Below are 24,090 nucleotides of genomic sequence, written 5' to 3' on the forward strand. Positions count from 1 at the left end.
ACCGACGAAATTTATAAAACATTCTAAAACATCGATTGCGATTGAGAAAGAGAATTCGAAGACGATCTGTTTAATATTTTGTCCATGTTTCTTCTATATTTTAGCTCATTTCTTCTATCTTCGAGGTATCTCTTTGCATCTCTACAGATGTTATTCTAACTACACAAATAGAGAAAATCGGAATTGATGATTAATTCAAAGCAAGATAAGAAACTCGACTTTAGGTAGAAGAATCCCACGCGCTCGTTAGCCGAACTACGTTGTTCTTACATGCAGCAACTGTGAATATCGAACAGAGATTTTCCCGCGAATAGAAAACGCGGCTAATGCGCGAAAGTCTCGGACCAGTTACTAACGACAATTCCGATTTGACGCGCTGACGCCGGGCGTCGCGCCGCTCTGTCATTACGCCGCTCACTGACAATGACGCGTTGACTTTCGCCATCGAGTCACGATGCAAGTCCTTAACATCGTTCGAAAAATCCATTTTCAAATCGTGACACTCGTTAAGCAGAATCTATTTATACGATAAGAGTCTTCGATGATTCAAGTGAATAGTTAATTAACTGATAATTACGGCTTCTGTCTTATTTATAATTGTGAAATGGCTAACTGATAACTGTAACTAGCTTCTTTTTGATATTATTCTAATATTATTGTGGATTGTTCCGAGTCCTTTCGCGGGCTTAAATTTTCGTGAAAAAACCAAAATTCAATATAAAGTGTATCAACAAACTCTGTTCTTACGATTTGTTTCACGATTAACATTGTTAATTTCAATTATTTATTTTCGAAAATCGCTAGTTGTAAGATACCATCGTAAGTAACTTGAATGTTAAAATAATGTTTAGTTTCAGTAATTCAGATGAGATTTAATAATACTTGGTCGTAATTTTAATTTTCATAATCTTTATGCACCGTAATTTATAATTCCACCAATCAAAATATGAAAAATGTATACCCACTACAAGCAGTTCTACTAAATATCAAACTAAACTTCCTTTTATTTCTACAAAAAAGAAAGGAAAAAAAAGCTTCAACTTCAGCAGGAAACCTTCTGACATACGGCTCTGCGTATATAGAACCTTTAAACGAAATTAATAAATTAATATTCGCTACGAGAGAAGGAAACGTGTATTTGCTCGCGAAAGAAACGCGAGGCTGCGCCGAGCACAGTAGCTCTGGCAAGGCGGATACAATAAATAAACGATAAACGAACTCGTAAACACCTCGTTGGGAACGATGTCGAAACATTGAACGCGCGGAAACAAGCAAATAAGGATGCTCGTTGCATTAGCGGCCGTTACGCTCGAGAAAGTTTTATTGCCGGACAATGCTGATAGGGAAGCGATTTGACCCAAGTGGAGCGCTGGAGAATTTATTGCCATCGCGCAAAAAAATGTTCACGGGATGCCAGACCGAAGACTTTCAGTAATCGAGACTCTTTAAAACGATATCACATAGAGATTCGTGCGATTGCCTCGCTCGCTTAAACATCATTCGCGTATCGATGAATCGGATAAATTTTCTTCCTAATACACGATTACTAGACGTCAATTGCTGCAGCGTTAGGTCAAACGATAATAAAGAAGGGACGTTGAAACATTATAAATGGATATTATTAGGAAGATGTAATCTCTTTTTAATCTTTTTAATCGTAACCTTAATTAATTCTAATTTTTTATGCCTTGATGGTACATTCAAGCGTATCATTTGTATTAGAATGTTAACATGAGTGGAGTATATTTAGAGCACCTAGACGTGCAGATAAATTGGTTAAAAAAGGTATTTGTATGTACCATTACTCTGCAATGAAACGTTTCTTATCAGGTGCCGCATTTCATTTTGGTAGCATCAAATTCTTGTACAGAAAAACTTGGTTTACCCACGCCACGTTTATACGAACAACTTAAATTATTTAGCATGTGCCAAATTAGACGAACAAGATATTATTCAGTTATGTCAACTCACTACTGCGCCTCTGTTAGCCAAACTACGCTTCAACATACTTTCAGTTGTACTGTTATACGAACGCCTATTCCGAACTCGTACGCGTTCGATACGCAACTGAGTGTTTGGACCGAAATTGTTGTTCGACCTCAGATGTCCGACCGTCGGTTCCTATTATCGGAATTAATAGGAGCAATTGGTGGGGATAGCTATTATTATTGGAGTTCGTCGAGCATGTTCGCAAAAACAAAGCTCTAGTGTAAACATACGAAAGTGTCAAATGATTTGAAATTTAATATACCTGTACCTTAATTTATTTGTATATACAAGTTATAACAGAACATGCGAGGCCCACTTCGAGAGTTGAACGATAAAAAAAATTCGTATAAAATATATATTCAATCTGGCTTCATTTATGAGAATATCAAGGTTTACAATTGAACAAGATTTCAACAAATTTGTTAAACATCAAGAACCATCCAGAATGTAACCGGATCCATGACAAGACGTTTACAGACTCTCCTTGAGACGCAACGTGGTCATTTTTAGCATCTCCCGTGCAGATAATTAGACAAGACAAAATCAAAACAGGACATTCGTTATATCTCATAAACGAAGACGGATAGAATAAATATCTGTATGTACTTCTCTCATTATTTTTAAGTTGCACAATCAGCTCAGACCCAAAGTAGGTCCAGCGTGTTCTGTTACAACCTGTATAAATGTTATAAAAAATTTTTGCAATCTCAGAAATGCATGTAAAGACATCTAAAATATTCCATATTAATAGGTGAAGCCATCTTCTACCTAGATTCCATTTTTATTTATCTTCATAAAGATATGGATAAAAATAATAAATACGTAAACGAAAAGAATGATAAATATGAATAAAAATATGCATAAATATCCACGGCCCGCTCATAAAAATCTAGATCTGCGTAAAGATGCCCGCTCTACTCGCCACAAAAATCCCACGATCGAATTGGATAACATACGAAGATTCTTTTATCCGCGGAAAAATCGCATCCGGCGATCGAATCGGCCGGTAGTCGCGTGCGATCGTAGATTTTCTGCTGGCACGGGCGCGCGTCACGCGTGAGACGAATCGAAAATACGCCTGGTGATTCCCGCGGTCCCTTTCGCGTGCACTTTCGTTCGTGCACGCTTGAAGATCACTTTTCCGAAGAAACGCCCTCGAACGGTGAAAGCTGCGCGTGGGTCAGTCGATTATTTCCTCGAGGGCGCCGCGTGTGGGTGATGACGCGACGAAAAAAAATCGCCAGGCTTTAATAGAAACTTAATTTCGCGTCTGCCAATCGCGTCTTCCGCGTCTATCGGGTGAAACGTGGCGAATTGCCGGCACCAGACGGTGCGTATTATCAGTTTCACCGGAGTCGAGGCTTATCAGGCTTCTCTTTAGCCGTTTCATTGTTGGTGTTCCAGCTGATCTTTGCGTGGAGAATTACGTGCTTGTTAGGCTCGTTAGATAGTAAAATTGTTTCTGTACAAGGAGAGAAATAAGAGGAATATTTCTGGTGATATAAGAGATTATCTTTGTAAGTTGGATCTAATATTTAAAAAATTTATCTGAAACGTAATAGCTTTTGTCCGTGATCTTTTGATTATAATTTTAAGTTCAGTATTTTTTACGTGTGATAATTTCTAATTTTAAGAAACTTCACAAAAGTTTCGTACAGATCGTAATAAGTTTCATTAAATGGTCAATTAACTTATATAATTCAGTAAGAAAAGCTTTTAGAGTATAAGTCTTTTCGGAACAAAATTAATATTCGTTGATGAAAATTCGATAGAAATTCGAAGGATTTTTGTAATAATGTAAAACGTTATATTTCTAAATTTATCTCATATACATTTATGAAAAATATAAAAAGAAATAGATGATGAAGTAGAGAAAGAAACAAATTAAAATATGAGCGAAAAGTGTATTTTAATTAATTTGCCATTAATCATATTAATTTCTAAATTGTTTAATAGCCACAGATATTTATCTATCATTTTTCTGTCTATTACATGAGAGTCTTTCGTATCGAGGTAATAAATGCAGGTTAGATTTGTTTGGGTTTGACTGTAATGAATATTCAACGACGTAGTAATGAATTATGTATGAATAATACGAGGAATGAATTTCGAGTACGTAGAACTTTCAATGCATCGCTTATACATTACGACACATTATGTATAAGCATTGCAGTGTGTTTTCTACAGAACAATTTTATACCATTTCACTATTTTGGAAAATTCGTTTCGGAAAACTCGTTCTATAGAGACTATACATATTGAAATAAGCCGAAAGAAAGAAATTTTAAACAAATATATTTTACTAATCAAAACAAATTGAATATCGAGCAATCGACCTAATAAAACGAAAGAATAATTTTTCTCGAAATCCATATCTGCTTACGTACAATACTACGTGACCCATCGATCGAACACGAGTGATCTATGAATCGTTCGGGATGCACGATCTAATCTTTGTCGAGTCCAATTCTTGGACCACGAACGAAACGTTCCCATCCACGAAACCTAGACGACGACACACGGTACACTTGCCGTAGCTGACTTTCTAATTCATCATCTAGAATTATTCCACGCAATATGAGCGTCGGTGAAACGGATTTGCATTGTTAATCGAAAAATCGAAACGATCACGTAGCGTACACGCGGCTCCCTCGCAGCTACAGACGAAAAGTATCGATTATTGCTCGTGATCATGAAGAAACGATATCTCTTGTCATTACCTATCGAACTTATTGCCAATAAGAATCGCCGACCTCGTTCCTACTCTTCGAGGAGGAATCGAATTTAATTCGTGCCTGTATATTCGATTGACCATTACTTTCTATCCATGCAGATTGTTCTGTCGGAGAACGGGTAATCAATCGCGAGTGCAATCCGGATAAAGCTCGACCTCGCGCGATCGATCGAAAAATTCACGGGATTTCTGCAGGAGAGGAGAAAACTCGGCTTTCTATTTCATTAGTTATTGCAAGGAGCGAATTTTCCTCGGGCAAGTAGGCAAGTTTTCTTTGCAGCAGTGACATACGTAATTATTGGGCATTTTATATAACTTCCGTGGGATGTGTAATTACGTAACATTTATTCGATTTGCTGCTATTCTTTCACTTGCCAACTGATGGAATTCGGCGAGTATCTTTGTAATAGAGGCTGATGAAGATTTCAGTGGAAGAAAAGATTCGTTCGTGTCCTTGAACGTAAAATATAGAAGATTGTCCTAAGTTTAATATTCTACCATAAAAAGGTCGAAGTGAATGCTCGTAAAACTAACAATGTCTTATTTGATGACACGAAAATTTATTGTCACGTAGGTATATATTTACTGTAAAACAGAATTGGACGAACAACAGACAAAATAAAAAATATGGCTGGCTATTTAGTTACTATTCTTTCCTGCGATGTTCAGAAAATTTAATTACCACCGTAAAAATACATTTTGAAATAAATAAACACTACTATTGGGTTCGTAGCTAACCTGTAGTTACATTACAGGTTAAATCGCACCATAAACATTTCCTGTCCGGTTTACAGCTACGACCCTCTCATGGTCGCGCTCTATCTGGAGCATGGAATAATTGCCCTGTATACCGTCCCTGGTTTCGTTCCAGTTTTTCATCTATCGACCATACACGGGGCATTGGCTCGTCGCTGACAACGTCATCCGTACTCGGCTTTAAGGGTCGATTAAGCGATTATCTCTCCCTGGATCGGTACGCGTCAGATTATCCGCTTCCTGGTTTCATTTAACACCGATTACCCGTCTTTCCACCGTGAAATTTATTAAATTTTCACTCTTTTTATGTAAATTAGTTTTTATACTTAAATGCATATCGATACTGATAACGTGCCTGACGCATCTATATGTTAGAATCTCCTACGAAATTTAGATAAGGTAAGGCTAGAATTCTTTGGATCAAATTAACCAGCTATAAGCGTCTTTATAAATAACTCGAGAATTTTGCACTCTCCTAGTAAAAAATTTTTCTCGTAATTCGCTAAATTCTATTGCGAACCACTCTTAAGCGACCCACATTCGAAGTAGCTTATTCAAGTCGATATTATCGGCGTGATAAACGGTGAAATATATCGTGTACATTGACAGTTCGACTATCGCAGCTTCAAGCTTATTCTATTCTATTTTTACCATCGAATCAATTACATACAGATTTCAGTTGTATTTTTAACGATTCAAAAAGTACATAAATAATATATATACATTGGGTGGAAAATGTTTTAATCGCGTTCTAGATACCAGATCTATTTTTACGTGAAAAGTCAACTTCTACCCGTCCGCGCGATACTTTCGCCCGCAACCTTGTGCCTTTATAAGCCAAGAAAACAGAATTTTTCTTAACTCGTTGAAGCGTTCGTAGAAACGAAAGGGTAAATACCCGTAATCACGAGTCAATGAAGTTTCTTCTCTCTCGCTAATCGACGTCATCACGTGTATTATCTACGGAACAGTTCACCGAATATCGTAAATCGATCGATTCACATTGTCAGTGACCGTATCGCGAAGAAGGGATGAGAAAACTGGACATTATAGACGTAAAAGAGGTGGTTGGATGGTTCTAAACGAGGGTCCAGAACGGTGTCATGGGACACGCGACATAGAGGCCTACGGCGACACTCGAGTTTCTCTAATCCGGTTGATCAATCAGTTCCAGCAGAGTAATTTCGTGATATATGTAGTTAATCGGTTAGGAACGCGGTGTTTTTCCAGCGATATATCTTCCAGCTGGACGGAATAATTCCGGCCCGATTAACGAGTAACGCGGAATCGTAAATTTCGGTTTTATAAACTGTTGGCGCTTTTCGATCGAGCCTAGCGACTCGTTTGATCTCTTCCTGAGATCCTTACGGTATATAATCCGCGGTTATGTCGACGCTTGAAATACGGTTCGATCGTGAAAGAATTTCAAAGATTTATCGACTGCTGAAGCATCGAGGAAGATAGGGCGGACTACGTAAATCTGGCCTTTTTCCGTAGACGTCTTATTACGAGAAAAAGAAATAACACCGATACTTCCTTAACCTGATTCTTCGAATTAAAGCTGAATAATTTTCGAGCATACGTAGCGTCTATTACTGATTATTCAGAAAGGTAAAACGAACGAAGATAGAAATAGAGAGAGAAACATGTCGAAAGATCAGACTGAGAAATTGTCGCTATAAAGATTTATGAATCAAATATTTGGCTCCTTTATATCTTTCTGCATACTCATTTTATGGTAATCGCTTCATACATTTTGCTTGAATAAAAGGAAGAAAATAATTTTGACTGGCTTTCGAACTTGAATACTCCACTGTTTTATGTATATTTTATTAAAAAAAGTGCTATGTCATGAACTTTTACCAACATGCATTTTTATATTTTTTATATAAGAAAATTATTAACATATTAACACTATATCATACTATATTATATCATTTAATGTTATAATAGTATTATGCGTACTTATACCTAGAACAGTGTTGTACGAGCAATTTTCAAGTATCCGAACTAGAAACTGTTACAAGGAACAACAACTACGATATGATCTAAAACTTACAGAGTTAAGACAGCGTATATCTCTAACGAGCCACCCTGTGTAACTGCTAGAAACCATCGTGAAAAATGAAAAGAAAGTATGGAAAAATCGTCAACATCGAACTACCCAGCTATTAACGCACTCCACTTCCTTCGAAATCTTTGCAAGATTTATCGAATATTGTTCCCGAAGCTAGATTCGCGGAGATAACTGTTTCGACTGGTATTCAAGAACGCATAGATCGTCGACGGGACAGGACTTTCATCCACTTTCTTGTCTAGCACCATCCATCAAGCCTTCTAATTACAGCTCTTGAACATTGACCGAGAACGGCGTTAAACACTATCTACGCCCGTTCGCGGCCTTCCGTTCCGTGAAAAACGAACGAGAACCGACGCTCGTAACATTGTTCCGAAGAAACATGCCGTTCTTGCAACTGCGTTTCGTATTGTTAAAGACCACGCGCCCATAGAACGAGAGGAGAAAAGCCAGGACGCGTGCAGTTAGCCAAGAGACCTGCAGGATGTCGTTATATCTCAATCGTCCGCGAGGTTCGCTCGAGATTTCCTCCGCGATAAAAGTTCGTAAAAGTTAACGTCGTGATCATAATCACCTGCCACAAAGAAAATCGCGGAGCGGAAGTCGAGCTCTACGGTCGTGCTTCCTGTCGACGATTTTTAAACGAATCGTTGGAGATTTTATGAGAAGGTACATTACGTATTGATGCGAGCTTTCGTGTATAGTAATTTTTGTACGATCTTATTCGGGAATAAAGAATTCATAGATCATAGAAATGATCAGCCTTTAAATTTTCGTAAAAATTTTACACGTATATTTGCAACGAAGAAAGCGAAGATTCCCAATAGACGGAAAAGATACGTTTCCATTAATTTTGGAATTTATATTACTTACGATTTGAACTGCGTTCTTTCAGCGTTTGAAATCTTTATAAATGTAAAACAGTAAATGGTAAAAAAATGCGCGTTAGAATCCTATTTTTTTTAACTATTGTGTAATTGGCACTTACGGTTATAACTTGAGATATAATCTACGTTACGATAGAAAGTTCGAAATGTTAAAATAAATAGTTTTACCACTTACAACATTTTATACGATATTTTATATGGAATATATTTCTGTATTTTTCCATGGCGAAAAGGTCATTGTATCTTACCTTCCACGTGTATTTCCTTATCACACCGCCTATTAATTACGTTTCGCACGATAATACTGCATCTCACGTAGAAAAAAGAAGGAATCGCCCCTCGAAACCTAGGAGTTAGATAACCACGTTGCATAACCACACACTCGCAGCTATTAAATCATCGGCAAAGGGAACACGATCTTTATTACTATTTCATAAATCATTCAACGTCCACATAAATATTTCTCCATTTTCTACCACCCGTATACGTTCATGAAAAAAAGGAAAACAAATCGAAATCCAGCAGACCTTGCTCCAAGCACGTACACTCCATTCACCGGAACAAGCTGTTTCCTCAACAGACTCGTACCGAATCAAATCTTCTTCCTCCAAACATCTACCGCCCACGTAACCCAGCCAAGTTCCAACGAAATCTACGTGCAATGCCCGAAAAGGGCGCCTGCTTAGCGTGGACACGCTGGCTTCGCGATTTTCCACGTAACATCGTTTAACGTGAAATTCTGGTTAAAAGAAGCAAAGAAAGAAGAGGAAGAAGCAAAACGTCGAGAGAAAATAATCGAGCACCATTGAACTTGAACCGCGGTTTAAAGATTCCAAGGAAAGGTCTTGATCCATTTGCAACAATTAATTAGATTCGCTCTATGCAAAAACTGAATTTGTTGACACTCGAGCTAAAGTTAATAATTAATATTCAAAATTATATTATTCGATCTTGAATCCTCTCTGAACAGCATTCATCTCTTAACGTAACACACGTATCATTAACAGTTGCTGTTCTGAAAGCAATGGACCAGCGTAGCATATATTTCCGCAATTCGTCTAACGGTTACAGCTATTACTCGAAATAGCCTCGACGCGTAGAAAAATTTCACGCTGTTTTACGATCGTCGACGAACTAGTCCAAATGGTCAGCCAGACAAACGCACCACATTAATTAAAGTAGCTTTATCCGGATCTCTAGGGCAAGGAAAAGCTATCGCGACGATGGGACACACCTGCTTGGATTTTTCCACGGGCGGATATCCGTGGCGTCTCTCGCACACGGCTGCACGGCAATTATTATAGCAAGATAGCCTGCATGAGTTATGAGAGAGATCTGCATTCTCTTCTCGATCCTCCCCATAGGCTCTATTTCATATCGAGTGTTTAAATCTCCGCCCTCCACTCCTGCCGCGTCCACGTCTTGTCTTTCCTTCTCGTTGCGCGTATTTCTGTAACCGACGCTGGAATACGCCCTCGAGAGATCGACTCGCTATCGTAGCTAGGCGCCATCGTATTTCTGGGATCTGCTCTTGTCGTTGAGATTACATTTAAAAACGCGAAGAGTCCAATCGTTCGAGTTCGATTTCGGTCATTTTTCGTAAAGTTATGTCCGATAAAATATACATATGAGATATTATCTAATTGCTATTTTGACAAATTGCACAAGTTTCCTTTGTTCAATTACTAAGATCCTTTTTATATCTTTCATAATTATGCTTTAGAATCGTGAATTAAATTTATCCTTTAATTAACGCCTTACATCGATGTTCTACGTCCTTTCTGTACTCGTAGTTAAATCTCATAAAAAAAGAGAAGAAAGAAGGGGAGGAAATACACTCGAATCGCGAGAACAGACCACGAGGATACCTCCTAATCTTAAATTGCGAAGAAGCGTTTCATAAAATCTTCGATGGAAACAACTCCGACAAAATTCAATTAAACGAAACGATCACACGACGCCATTAACGACGCTGCCAGATCTCCGAGGAGAATCGAAAACACGAACAGGAAACTGTTCGTCAAAGGCGGTCGCGAGAGTCGAGGAAATTAGCTTAAACAACCTCTGAGGAAAGCTGCATGAGAGGCTTCTCTGTATATATATATATATATATGTATGTATGTATACGCGAGATCTACGTCGCGGCGGGAGAATCGTAAATTGATTGTGCCGGCGAACAGGTAGGCAAGACTTAACGTAATACATTCGTCAGAAAGCAAGAAGGTGAAATCGAGCGATCTCTATTATTTAGCCAAGTGAAAACCGAGACTAAGTCGGAGACCTGGATGTCTTTCTCTCTTTCTATTTCACCAACCATTGTAAATCATGGCCTATTATACGCGCAAACGCGTGCATCGGTCATCACCAGGTGAACGTGGGATTCCCTATAACCGGCTGACGCGAATACGACAGCTGATAATTGTTTTAAAGCGCGCTTCTTCGTGTATCAGCCGATACAAGTGTCTAATACCGATATGGGAAATCCTCACGTGTGAACGCTGTGTCCAACTGAAGACACCATACTGAGTACACCATAAGACCATAAGTATCAGGACATTAGCTAGTTACATTTATCGGAAGATTCCATCAAATTTTACTTTATTTGATATTTTATGATATAAGACGCATATCAGAGGTACGAAATGATGAATGGAGATGAAATAACAGTAAAACAATAGCAAATTTCTACTTTACTTGGTATAAGTCGCGAATGAAATAACACATTCGTAACGAAATAGCTAAAAATTACAATAGTCCTGATACTTACAGCCAGCAGTGTGTCTGATGCTTACAGGAAACTTCTACTTAAGGCAGCGGTAACGCGAGTCACTCGAAAAGATTGACGTTACGATACACGTTGGAATGTATTGTTTTCGAAATTTCTGTATGTAACTGCTAGCGCGAATTCATCGAGCACGGGGTTATAATCGAATGTACCGAGATTACAGGGCTGCGCTTTTCGTTTTCTCGATTCTCACGGTCCGCGAGACGATTCGTGTCCGAATGATGAAAGTGGTTGTTGAACGTGTATCACTTACGTAGATTGCAGCTACGCAATACGAAAAGCATCACGTAACCCCATGCAAGTTGTTTTCGAGGGACGCGAATGGCGGCGCGCCTCTAGTAGCGCGATTAACAAAAGCGATCTATTAAATGGGCCATTGTGCTGTCCGGAGATGTGAATGACACGGCGCACCGCCACGGGGAAATTAAATTCTCTACCGCACACCGGCGAGATTCGCCGGCCACTGATTGAAATAATACACGCTACGGATAACATTCATGGCTATGGGCGATTTGCTATGGGTTCATGGGCCTAGGATTTAAAGATCGCAGGTGAAAAATTCTAATTTTGTGAACTTATTGCCCGGGATAATTCGTTTGCCAGTGCAAGAGATCACAGAATATCGAAAACATCGGACAAGTATTAAATTAACCCTCGCATATTGAGTAACCTCGAAAAGTATTTAGTTAAAAGTAATCATGTAGTTTTTGATTTGGATTATGTTTTATCGGTTTCCGAGAAAAGGTTTGGAAAATCGTAAACAAAAGGTTGTAACTTAATGGAGATTTTGCTTAAATTTCGATTTGCTTTAAGTTGTACGCGTACGGAAAGTAGATTTGAAAAAATTAATATACACCGATCATGCTTTTAGTATTCTCCGTAGATTTGAACTTTTTCAGAATGTTGCGCTATTTTTTGATAAAAAGTGTTGTCGAGTATCTAATGAGCAACTAGTACTGTGTAACTTATGGTACTCATCCTGTGTAAAATTACCTACTTGTTTTATAAGCTGTGTTCCTAGTTATCGCAAGCTCAAGAACGTAATCCCAATTTATCCTTGTCGTCTGTCCTATCTCTGCACAACTCGTCCACTAAGAAAATTACATCTACTTTATACGTCACGTAGCAGCTTCAATGAAATTACATATGTTTCTCTCATCATTACAAATCCATTCAACCTCACAATCAGAATCACAATCATTCGGCAACATTAATCCCTAAATTAGTAACTGTTTAGTAACTCCTAAGAAATAAACACATGCCATGTACACGTAAAAATTCTTCGTAATTTCGATTTTTCATTGTAAATGAATCACTTTCAAAATGTTAAACAGAAAAATGTTAGGGTTATGTTAATCACCGAAATCAAGGTACACGTTGTACGAAATAAGTTACGACTATACGAATCTCTTGTACTCCCATAACGCGTTTAAAATCTCTCATTCTGAGGGATTTAAAAACTACTTGGACGAAAAAACGAGAAGGTATGCACGAGAGTAAAAATGCAAGGGAACGAATCTTGTTGAAAATCTTGTCGTTGTCCCGGCACGACTCTCGGTATGCATAGCTTAAAGGGGAACTGGAACTCGCAGTAAGGAGTCTAAGATAATCACGTTTATACGACGGTCCGCATTCCGAGAATTCGATACTCTACTACGGGGAAGAAGTTGTTCCATGCTATCCGGAGCCGTTTTCACGATCGTTCAATTTGTACTCACGGCCAGCAATGATCGCTCCCTGAACCGAGCTGTGAAAAAGAAGCAGGTATAATCTCGCCATCTCTCGATCATACGAATCAGATTCCACTTTGTTACGAATTCTCGGAAGAGTTGGAGTTTACAAAGTGAAGATTTTTTAATATCGGTCGTACGATTATCTGAGATCGGCTTTGCTAAAAGCCAACTATGTAAGGAAGACAATGGAATTAAAATTTAGAGAATTAGAATTAGAGAAAAAAAATGGTACAAACGTCTTTTAGAAATTGAATATTATAAATATTAATTGGTAGTTGACAAGCATAGTGAATTGTTTTGGAGTGTATAATTGCTTGATATTACTATGAATGTTAGGGCGATAGAAAGCGATCCTATGACCAGTTACGAATCAAAATTACCTAACATCCGCTAGGTGAGAGTTGATACGTGTAAAAAGTTCGACGAAATCGATGACAACTCGAATATGATAGGAAAGCGCTAATAATCGATTTGAAGATTTTTAGTACAGCAAATTACAAGAAATTACACGAAATCAATAGGAATAGAAAGAAATCAAAGACATTGCCAAATATTCAATTAACTCTCTCCATTCGAAAACTCCTACCGTGATCGAAAATATGATCGAAAATTACTAATAAAACTCGATATTTTATCTTAATTTTATTTACCACCGTACGCTCCAAGTTTCATTAAAATTCCATCATCGAGATGTTACATTGTATTATTAAAATATCGGAAAAAATGCTTTCAATATACGTTCCTTCAAATCGACGGTACAATTGCAAAGATCCGACCGTCTACAGTGATTTTTCCCGATGGAGACGATACACGTTCCGTGCCATTAAAACGTAATCTCGTATTACCACGACAAAAAGCGGAGCATTGACGGACTGTAGTCTGGCAAAGCAGAAACACAAAGTAACGTTAGTACGTGTAATAAAGTAATCATCCGATCCAAGGAAGAGCAAAAAGCTGTGCGGGCAAGCTGTTATCCCTGCATATGCTTGAACCGCGATGGTGAATATTACAAAGTGCGGTCGAGTTGAAAGTAACGAGAGAAAAGCCGGCGATGGCTCGATTTTCGAACAACGCGTGGCAAGAACGAGAAGACGGTTGCGAAAGATGAGCAAAGAGCGAAGAAGAAAGGGAAAAAAGAGCGACTTACCGCTGGTTGAGCTGTACTCGCCGATGTATCGCCTCGTCAAATACCGCACTACTACGGCTGAAAGGAAAAACGAGATGTTAAACGTGCGAAACATTTTTCACCAGGAAAATACCAAAGCAATCAAAACGATGGACACGCTGTATCGTTTATTTTAAATGGAAGTTGCTCGTAATATATAGGAATTTCTTGCTATTTATAGTAATTAATTAATGATACTATGTGTGATAGAAAGTTTCATTTATAGCGCAGCATTTCCTGAACTTTTCTGGGGTCTTTTCTTAAGAATACGAGTAAGATATACCTTTTTTCTCTTTATGTTGAGAACATTTGGAGAAACGTTTGTTATTTTGATTGCTTCGGTAGAAATATGTATATATAAGTTAATTGTTATGTAATTTTAAATAATTTGATAATAAAGAATGGCACATGATTTAAACTATCACAATCTATTTAGTTGTTGTCACATGTTATTGAATATTCAAATTAACTTATAACGAGAAAATGAGAAAATTAAAATATTCTAAAATTGCTAGCTTCGGTTCTCAATCAGCTTTTTGTTACGTTTATTTGATTTGATAAAATCGAAGGTGACGCGATTTCATAGTAATTTAAATATATTTTAATCAAAGTTGTCGTCGGTATCAGGCTGAATGAAAGTGTCAGTCGTTCGTTTCTTAGTTTTAACAGGAACTGGTTTATATAAGTGAAAAGCGACTAATTAACTTCTCTGTTTGACCATATCGTATCTTTACGCATTTTTTCTGAAGCATTTCGATCTTATATTATAAAAACGAAACAGTATAGTTTCCAAGGCACTAAATTCTAAATAATAGATCTTTCGATCTGCTGCTTATATCACGCGAAATAGAATAAAACTTTCATAATCGATAAAATTCTCCTTTAATGATACTAAATACGATACCTCAACATTAAATCTATATACGGTTTTACGTAATTACCTTGTTTGATAAATTTACCTAAAAACTTGCAAATTGGAGATAAGAATGTACAAGAAACTTAGTCTTAACGTCTGCATCGATATACTTTACCAGGACGTGGTCGAAAAATATCTGTTACATATATTTACGTCAATAATTAACGCACTTTTCCTGTCTAAACAAGTTAATTCACGTCGATAAATTTGACAAGTGTATCACCGGCGTTAGAAAGTTTACCTGTTAGCACGTACACCGACCATCATACTCGCTATTAAAGGAAATTACAGAAACTCCCTAAGTTCACATTACTAAAATATAATTCATTCAATTGTTTCTTGCAAACTTTTTAATTTCAGATAAGAGTTGGTTTTTATTTTCCTTGCGTTATAATACAAGTTCCATGCTTTAGTCATCGATAATTCTAATCTGAACATAATTTAAACCTTAGAGCGTTGTAATCGTATGACTCAACCATTTGATCATTTGATACCATTTTATGAGAAATCACTTGATAAAAATACATATAAACCGATACTATCCGTTCTTCGGCCGCTGTCCCTTCATAATCACGTTGTTCCACTCACGCCCTATCGATTCGATTCCCTTCATCCCTATCAAAGCAATGCTGCGAAACAAGCAATAACCGCAACCATATTTATACCGACAGAGATAGTAAATAATAATTCGCTCGTCGTCTCGAACGCCTTCAAAGTGGAGGCAAATTAAATTGGTAAGACTCGGGGGAGGATCGGTATATTCACGCTTGGTGGCTTAATTGAATTTTTGCGGGCCCTCCGCGAGTGTGTGCGGGGGCGTTCGGAGAGTCAGAAAACAAACGGCGTAGAACAAGGATCGTACGTCATTAGCTGCGATAAAAGTATTCTCTTAAGCCAAGCCACCACACCTCCTGTCGACAGCTCGCCGAGAGACGCGGAGAAACCCGCCGAGTCGTTCCTCGTGTACCTTTGCGTTTGAACCCTGCAATTTCGCGCGGACCAAGGATCGCGCGCCATCCTATCGATCCGTAATTACACGGCTATAACGACCTAGCACCTCGAAAAATAAGTCAGCCGGCCAAAGATCGAACAGGTATAACGAGGGCGAAAAAGGTAGATCCACTTGATAATTTTGGCTGAAGTTGGTAGAAAATTTTCTCGTCGACCCCCGCAGCGCTCTATTTCGAGGCGGTTTATTTTCCAACGCGTACGATTTCGCGAAAATAACGGAGCTTCGTGAGCATTAGCGGTCGTTATTCTCGAGCTCTGGATTCATATTGAGAAAATGGGTTCTGATGTCCACGTAGATCAGACCAGTGGAAGAATGGTGGCTCTAAGATTCGATAAACACGGTAGAACTGCGTTTATCTGAACTTGTTGGGAGATAGTTTATATAACTCGAGCTCAGTCACGTTCCTCGCTAGTTATTATTTTTCGTTTACATAATAGAAGCTCGTGTTCCGATACGTGGATCCAGTCGATAAAGATTCAATTGATCGGACAGTAACTGAATTTCCGTCTCGATAAATGGAATTCTATCGTATGAGATCTTCCTTTTTTAATCTACGTGTTCTCCATTCAACTTCTGCCACTATGGATCTCATCAATTTCACGAAACTCGAATTAAACGCGAGATGCATAAAACTTCAATATGTTGAGAGCGTTGCAATATTTAACATCATCCCAGATGGTACCGTTAACGACAGTGAACTTGTACCATTAAAGATAGTGAACTTATGTTGAAAATTGTTCTGCTCTAACGAAAGTGTCTTCCAGTCCTTCTCTTCCATTACATACTTCATCAACTTCATGGGACCAGTTTGTGGCTGATGTACAAGGCAGCGAAATAAGGTAAAAAATTAATATATGTATCAAATGTCTTACAGCGATTAATACGTAAATACGTGTAACTAATCGCCTACTATATCATGTCGCTAACCATGATACATGATAACGATGAACAATGTAGAATCCTGAATTACAAGCTTTCCATACCACAGGAAATCTCTCGTATTACATATTACAACTTTCAACAACTAAATACAGATTTACTGTCCTTAAATAATATCTTAAGCCTGTTCTCCTCGCTTCCTATTCAGCTAACTTCCTTCCAAATTTTGAGATACTTTATCCATGAGAAACGATGGAACATACAAAAAACAGTACGATTATTAAAACAAAATGCAATAAAACTTTATTTATCCGACACGGTCGGCGGGCAAGACGCTTCGGATAACTGGACCAGTCTGATAATGTCGGATAATAAGAGTCCGCTAGTTCTTCCTCCCTTCGCTGTTTATCATTCGCATAATCGGAGTTAATTTCCATATAACTGGATTTTCCTAAGCTGAAATTTGTAAATAAGGCAAGAATCTTTATTCGCATAAACGCGTATAGGTCGTCGCGTAGCCTGGGATCGGTTAATAAATATCCTTAATAAAGCTTAATAAAGATAAATCGAGCATTGTGATGATATCAGTTCGGATAAATGGAGTTCCACTGTATTTAAAAATTATTTATATTTCAATATAGTCTACTGAAACATAATTTTCAATAAGAAACGTAGTTCCGTAGAGAACAGCAGAGTTAAAATAAAATCTCTTTGTTCTTACCCAAAGGTTCTCCACTCGTTCCCAAGCTTTACAGGTCTTATCAACTTTGCGAAACCAGTTGGCAAACGGAGTACAGCAAGGCGAAGCGAACCAGTTGGTTCGACTTCGCGAATCAACGGAACACGATGTTCGCGGTGCTCCAGGGACTCTCTTCCTCGAGTCCGCGAGCAACCACAGCGACAGATTTATAAACGGTGTATATACGAGAACTCGACGAGAGCACGGAGCCTGCACCGATCTATGTACTCAATAAGTCTTCGAGGGTCGAACCGAGAGGATAGGCACGTCGACGACATGTTAAAGTTCCCTCGTACGTTTCGCGAAGTAACGAAGAAATTTATGAAACGAAGTACGTATCCTCCAGCTTACACGCATACATTCGTACAGATACATATATTTCCACGTTTATAACTTGGTGGACGATTGTACAAGCATAGAATTTAATGACGTTTCCTGTACATCGCGCGACCATTAATTATCGTTATTACGTGTTTAACGCGAGTTTTTCCAGTTTCACTGGAGACCGGTGTAAAACACAGGGAAACGAAACCAACTTCCTCCCTTTGGTTTCACCACTCTGTAAATTCTCTCTTAACCGCGAAGTACATATACGTACAAGTGACCTTCTTCTCGTTTAGGAGTTATCGCTTCTCGTTAATCTGCAATTAACCCTTTCGCTGCGAAAATCATAGGTATGCAGTATATGACCCGCATTTATGTCATAGAACCGAAACACAAAATTACATGTATCGGTGATACATCATTTTCTTACATACGTGCCTGATAGAAATTTCGCAAAAGTTCTCCTCCAAAATTGCGCGACTTTTAATTCTCATAGGTATTCGACTTAGATAATGCACGCATAACGTAGGATTACGTGACCAATCCGAAAATGCGAAACGTACGCACTAAATTCTCGAGTACTACGATTCAAGGCCACGCGTGAAAAACATAACAAACCACATTTCTCGTCTTTCATAAGAGGGTAATTTCAAGGTTCTCTATCATCTTATCGATCAATTATACATCGAAACTCCTTTTTCATCTGATTTTGGAATTAAATATATACTTTCGTCGGCTGTTCAAACCATTTAAAAGATACTAATACTTGACTATACTGCAGATATTTATGCAATTTAATTTTTTTTTCAAAAAGCTTATATCCACGAATCCATTTCACGCGAAGATACTCTTCAGCCATCGAGCGACATAAAGTTCAGAGAATCAAGAAAGATGGATATGCTTCTTTGTTGCGATCTTCAGTTGTCTGGCGTTTCAGTGAATTTGTTTAACGATATGCATTATCGTGCACCGTGCAGCGCATAACGCCTTATTTACGAGCGCGTCTGCGATTTAACTTCGATAAAGGCCCCGTTGACGCGTTCAATTCAGCCGGTGTGCACGCGAACGATGCCAACCATATTCACCTCTGTCCCCTCAGCGACACAGTCCCGCAACAATGCGACACGAGGGGAGGAGAGGCCAGCCACGCGCGTTTTGCACTCTCGCGCGTGTACACTGTACACGGATACTGGGATGTACAGGCGCCATAAATTTCCCGTTCACGGCGGTGAACTTCTTCGTATCTTGATACCACTTGTGTCTCGGGTTTCCCTCGGCTCTGAACTTTCGTCGACGGCTAGAGAGTTTAACACGTATTTTCGTTCGACACAAAGGTACAAATTGCGAACGGCTCGCAAATGTCAGCTCCAGCCACCAGGGTTCCCCGGCTAGAGCCGTGCACCGTGTGCCACTTCGCTCGTAGAGGCGTGTTTTACGGCACGAACGAGTCAGTAGTTTGGTTTTACTCCTTCGGCCACAGTGGTGTATACAACTTTCGTATCACTTCCATGTATTTCACGATTGTCAGACTGAAAATCATGTTGGCCTAAGCCATAATCTTGACAGTTCGAATTCAAATCACGTGTTCCAACCTTCAAAAACATCGTCCCTTTACTTTCTTCATTAACTCTATTTCGTAATTAATTAACTTTATCTTCTACCGTGATACGTTTTACATAGCAAAGATAAAAAGTCTCACCATCTATCCTCTTCCTTCGACCAAACGGACAATCTTCTCGCGAATAAATATCTGCGGCCTTACACGCGCGTTTATTGGAGCAATGACGAGGGTACAGAGCAAAACGTGGCCAGTACGCCTGAGACAGGAGCAGAGGATGCGCTCCGCTGCTCTTACCGTGCCGTGAATCGCTCTTTTTTACCTTGCCCCCTTTATACGTGGCAATCGTGCTCGTAATTACTATTTTCTTACGTACGCCGGCTTTTATCTACCGTGAATCTATCTATAGATCGGTGTACACTGCACCGACAGGCGGATGCCATCGCCACTTCGCTTCTGCGTCTGTAAACCGTGCTTTATCCGCGTGATGTTCCCTCCGGAGTGACTTAATCGTTTCTCTGCCCTCTTTCTTTCGTTCTTGCGCCTCGAGCATTGTGCAATCAATCAGTTCGTTATCGCAGCGCGTTAATTGGTCGGACATTGCGTGAAAATTACATTTGTAAGTTATATTGGATGTTTAATGATATAGAGGGTGATTTAATTGAACCCTTGAAATATAGACGATCAAGGCTGGTGGCTGAGCCGAGAGATTTTAATTATGTACAGCATGCAGATGTTTATTCATTTATGAAAAACTCCAACGTGCAAGAATGTTAATAATATGTGAGTATACGTTGAAATTATTACCGAGATTTTATTCGCATTGTTATTGAATTTCTGAAGCATAATAGACCTTGAGAAAGTTTCGACAGCGAATAACAACGCTTTCAGCTCGCTTCTGTTGCCGTAGAAATTGCGACACGCAGATTTCGAGATTTTTTGCAAATGACACAAAGCATAAATAACAAAAGATTGCTGAATGTGGAGAAGGATATCAACTTTATTAAGTGGAAGGTTTATTGGCCAAATCGGCTAGCTTCGCGAAACAAGAAATAAAGAAAATTGATGAGATTGTATCGGATGAGCATTGATCAAGTACTTTGGCACTAAAATTTCAAAGATCTCAAAAAGTGGAGTTAACCACTTTGGCCTGCGAACGGCACAAATATTAGATATTAACCTACATCTCTCTCTCTCTTCTTCTTCTTCTTCTTCTTCTTCTTCTTCCTCCTCCTTTCATAGTAATAAAAATCTATCCTCCGATGATTCAAAGAAATGAAACAAGTAAAGAAACCTACATATCTCTAAAAATTACTATAAGAAATGCTATTATGATTCGTTTATACCAGTAAAAAGTTCTAAAGAACACATAATGATCAAATAAACGTCCGAAAGAACGAGCAAACAATTATATTCCACATGGAACTCTCATTAACGCGGCTCACGTGGAGCGTCGATTTCTTTTTCCTCCTCATCATCGTACAAAGACCTGCATACACAATATGGCTGGCGCGCGCGTTTTATTCGCTCGCTCTATCATCCTGTTTGGTTATTCATATTTGTTACTTCAGGGTTCGACCCAGTCATATGAATCAAGATGCACGAACGAGGCTTCAGGCCGTGAATTCATCTACGATAATAAATCGTCGCGAATCGCTGATTCACTCTTTATATGCTCATTTATGCGCGCGCGCGTTCGCTCGTTTGACCACGTTTCTCGAAATAGACACGCGCGTGTGCGTGTGGTAAAATTTGTTTCTTGCTGTGGCAAACAAAAATCCACGGTTGCTGAACCCTCGTGCATCCGTTTGTAAAATATTGAAACAACTGGCTGAATATTTACGAGCGTTCCTCCTTCGATAACGCGACCGCACGAACGAAGAATTCGATGGCGAGACGGGGTCGGAAAGATTTTTAATTGTTGGAATTGATTCAATGGCAGGGGCCAGAGATCTTTTGTCTTTCCACCAGCTAAATCGAGATGGAACGTAAGTGCGTTGTTCGTTAGTATTAATAGCTAATTTCGAGCGCATCCTCGGCTTTTTTTACTCGCAATATTATATATGTTAAATACCTTTGAAACAAATGTCGTTACATTCGTTCGTAAAAACATTTACGTCTAACAGAGGGTGGTTCGAGACTTCTGCACAGTTTTAAGTTCTATACGCCTTTAACGTTGGTAAGTTTGGTAAGTTTAAATTAAATTTGGACAAGTGAAAAAATGCAGAACTTTTAACGTCAAGTATAGAAGACGAGAGTATTAAAGTGATTTAGTTTGAGCAATATTGGTTTTTCCACGAAGGAGTAGAAATTATGGAACAGCTTAATCTAGGGATGGAAAATTTCAGATGCTAGGAGAGCAGAGTATCGAACGTTCTAATGTAAACTTGGAAGAGATGAATGCCTCCATGTAGAAGTGAGAAACGTTAAACACTTTATAGAAATGGAAAATTTCGGATATGTTGGAACGCATGTAGAGGAGAAAATTTATCGAATGTACAAGTTTGTTAATAACCTCCGGAGGTTATTAATATTCTTACGTAAAAGTGAAGGACATTTTAACGAGGAAGTGGAAGATTTCATTCCAATAGTCTAAAGCATAAGATTATGTATTATTTATAGGTATCGGATGTTCTAGTATAAAATTGGAGTACATAGACTATTTATATTCCTTGGTATAATTTAACGCTCCAATATATATACAAGTGGAAGATTTCAAATGCACGAACGCAGAAGAGACTGTCGAACGTTCCAATCCTTCGTGGACAAACTAGATCGTTCGTAGATCTAAGCTTATCCTCTTCTATTACTCTACTTTTAAAAAATCTAAAAAAATCTCATATTATTTATCAATATCTATACTACATTATACGATCGTTCTTATTATATATATATATTAAATCCTTTTAAATAAAAATAAAAATTCAAAGGTGAAATTTATCATTATTTTGTATCTAAGGAGATATAGAACGATTATTATGATATAGTTAGAGGCTTCATGCGTTCATAGAAGCAAAGAACATCAACCATATTCATATAAAACAAGAAATTATTAAACGCTATATGTATCACGCATGTAGAAAATTTATACAAACCAACAGAACGTAGAACGCTATAACGTAGAATCGGAAGATACTAAAATACCCTAATGCATAAATGAAGAACTTTGAACCCTCTGATGTAAAATTAGAGAATATTGAGTGTTCTATCAGAGAACTAACAAACATCGAGCATTGTAATGTAACATTACGAAATATTAAATATCCTAATATGGGGACGAAGAACGTCAAACGTTACGATGTAAAATTGAGAAAACATTAAATCGTTCGCTGTACGAGCACTAAACTATCCGATTTGTAGAGTTACAAAATACTAGCAGCTCCGTCATGGAAAATGGGGAATATTAAATTCCATATTGTAAAACTAGGGGTTATTAAATGTCCCTATATAAAACTGAAGAATATCGAAAGGCAGTATCTGCTGTTAAACAAGATAAAATACGACAGAATCGGATAAGCGGAATAAAATAACGATTACGATGTAACGGAAAGGACAAGAAAGGCGACGCGTGACGTTTTTTCAACTCCCGTCTGGCCCATACTTTTTAACGAGCTGGTAATAAAGTGAGCCATTCAGCCGAAATGAATTTATGTATACTTCACGCGACATGGAAATGTGCACCGGCTTCCAATTGCCACTTCAATAGGCGTTAACGCAGATAAATGGCCCCCAACCGCAATCATCGACGTTCTTCGTGGCTTCCACCAGCTTTTCTATTAATGTATTCTATAAAATCGTATCGTTGCCGATTTACCGCGAAACTCTTAGCCACCCTTGTTGCCTGGTCACTGTCGCAATTTATTGATCCTATAAATACCCAAAAGCGATTGTCTTACGGAAATAGGATTTAAAATATGTCGTCAATCTTTTGCTAAATGTGAATCTATTTGTAGTTTGTCTGGCGAGTCTTAAATATTTTGGTTTATTCGAATTTGTAAGGATTTCGTGATCTAAAGAACTGTATAATCTAACACGTACTGTACACGTTGAACAAAAATTATTTGATTAGATATCGATCGGATATTTATATTTTCTCAATCCATACTACACCTTCCATTCATGATCAATCAAGCGTTATTTCCATAAAGTGAAAGCGTCATTGTATCCATCTCAGGTTCCACCTGATCCAATAGAAATAAAATAACTAAGTTTACGTTATCTAAAATAATGAATAAATATGAAGTATTAGCACGAGTATTCTATTTTGTACATTTTACGTATTTTCTGTTTTTGCGCTTCCATATTCCCCACAGATGTATATATATCAGCAGTATATTAATCAGTTCGAAAGGAAGACTACCATTTCATACTTTGAAATAAAAAGAATCGAACATTAGCGTGCAAGGAAGATAATTTCACTTGTGACTCATATTCTCAATCTCTTGGACATAATAATTTAGACTATGTCATATTTATATTTGGGGGAACGAAAATCGATCAATCTGAAATTGATCTGTCCTCTGTAACTTTCAATTT

The 24,090-nt window shown here is 38.2% G+C and overlaps 1 protein-coding gene across 5 annotated transcripts in view; it reads right to left on the reverse strand.

Annotated features, from left to right (window-relative positions):
- The window catches only part of LOC117230490 (ras-related and estrogen-regulated growth inhibitor-like), an 86,957-nt gene that overhangs the window by 54,713 nt on the left and 8,154 nt on the right, over positions 1–24,090 (reverse strand). For 2 of the 5 annotated variants that reach the window (XM_033488028.1, XM_033488030.1), the window contains one exon: positions 14,109–14,165. The exons of 1 other annotated variant lie outside the window; for it this stretch is intronic. In XM_033488028.1, coding sequence (XP_033343919.1) covers positions 14,109–14,165 — 57 coding nt within the window. Of the gene's footprint in view, positions 1–1,799; positions 2,071–14,108; positions 14,166–24,090 lie in introns of those variants that run through there. 2 more of the 5 variants (XM_033488032.1, XM_033488033.1) reach the window with 2 other exon arrangements.

This window comes from Bombus vosnesenskii, unplaced genomic scaffold, assembly GCF_011952255.1.
Source record: "Bombus vosnesenskii isolate JDL3184/JDL3185 unplaced genomic scaffold, Bvos_JDL3184-5_v1.1 scf7180000013267, whole genome shotgun sequence".
Lineage (NCBI taxonomy): Eukaryota > Metazoa > Arthropoda > Insecta > Hymenoptera > Apidae > Bombus > Bombus vosnesenskii.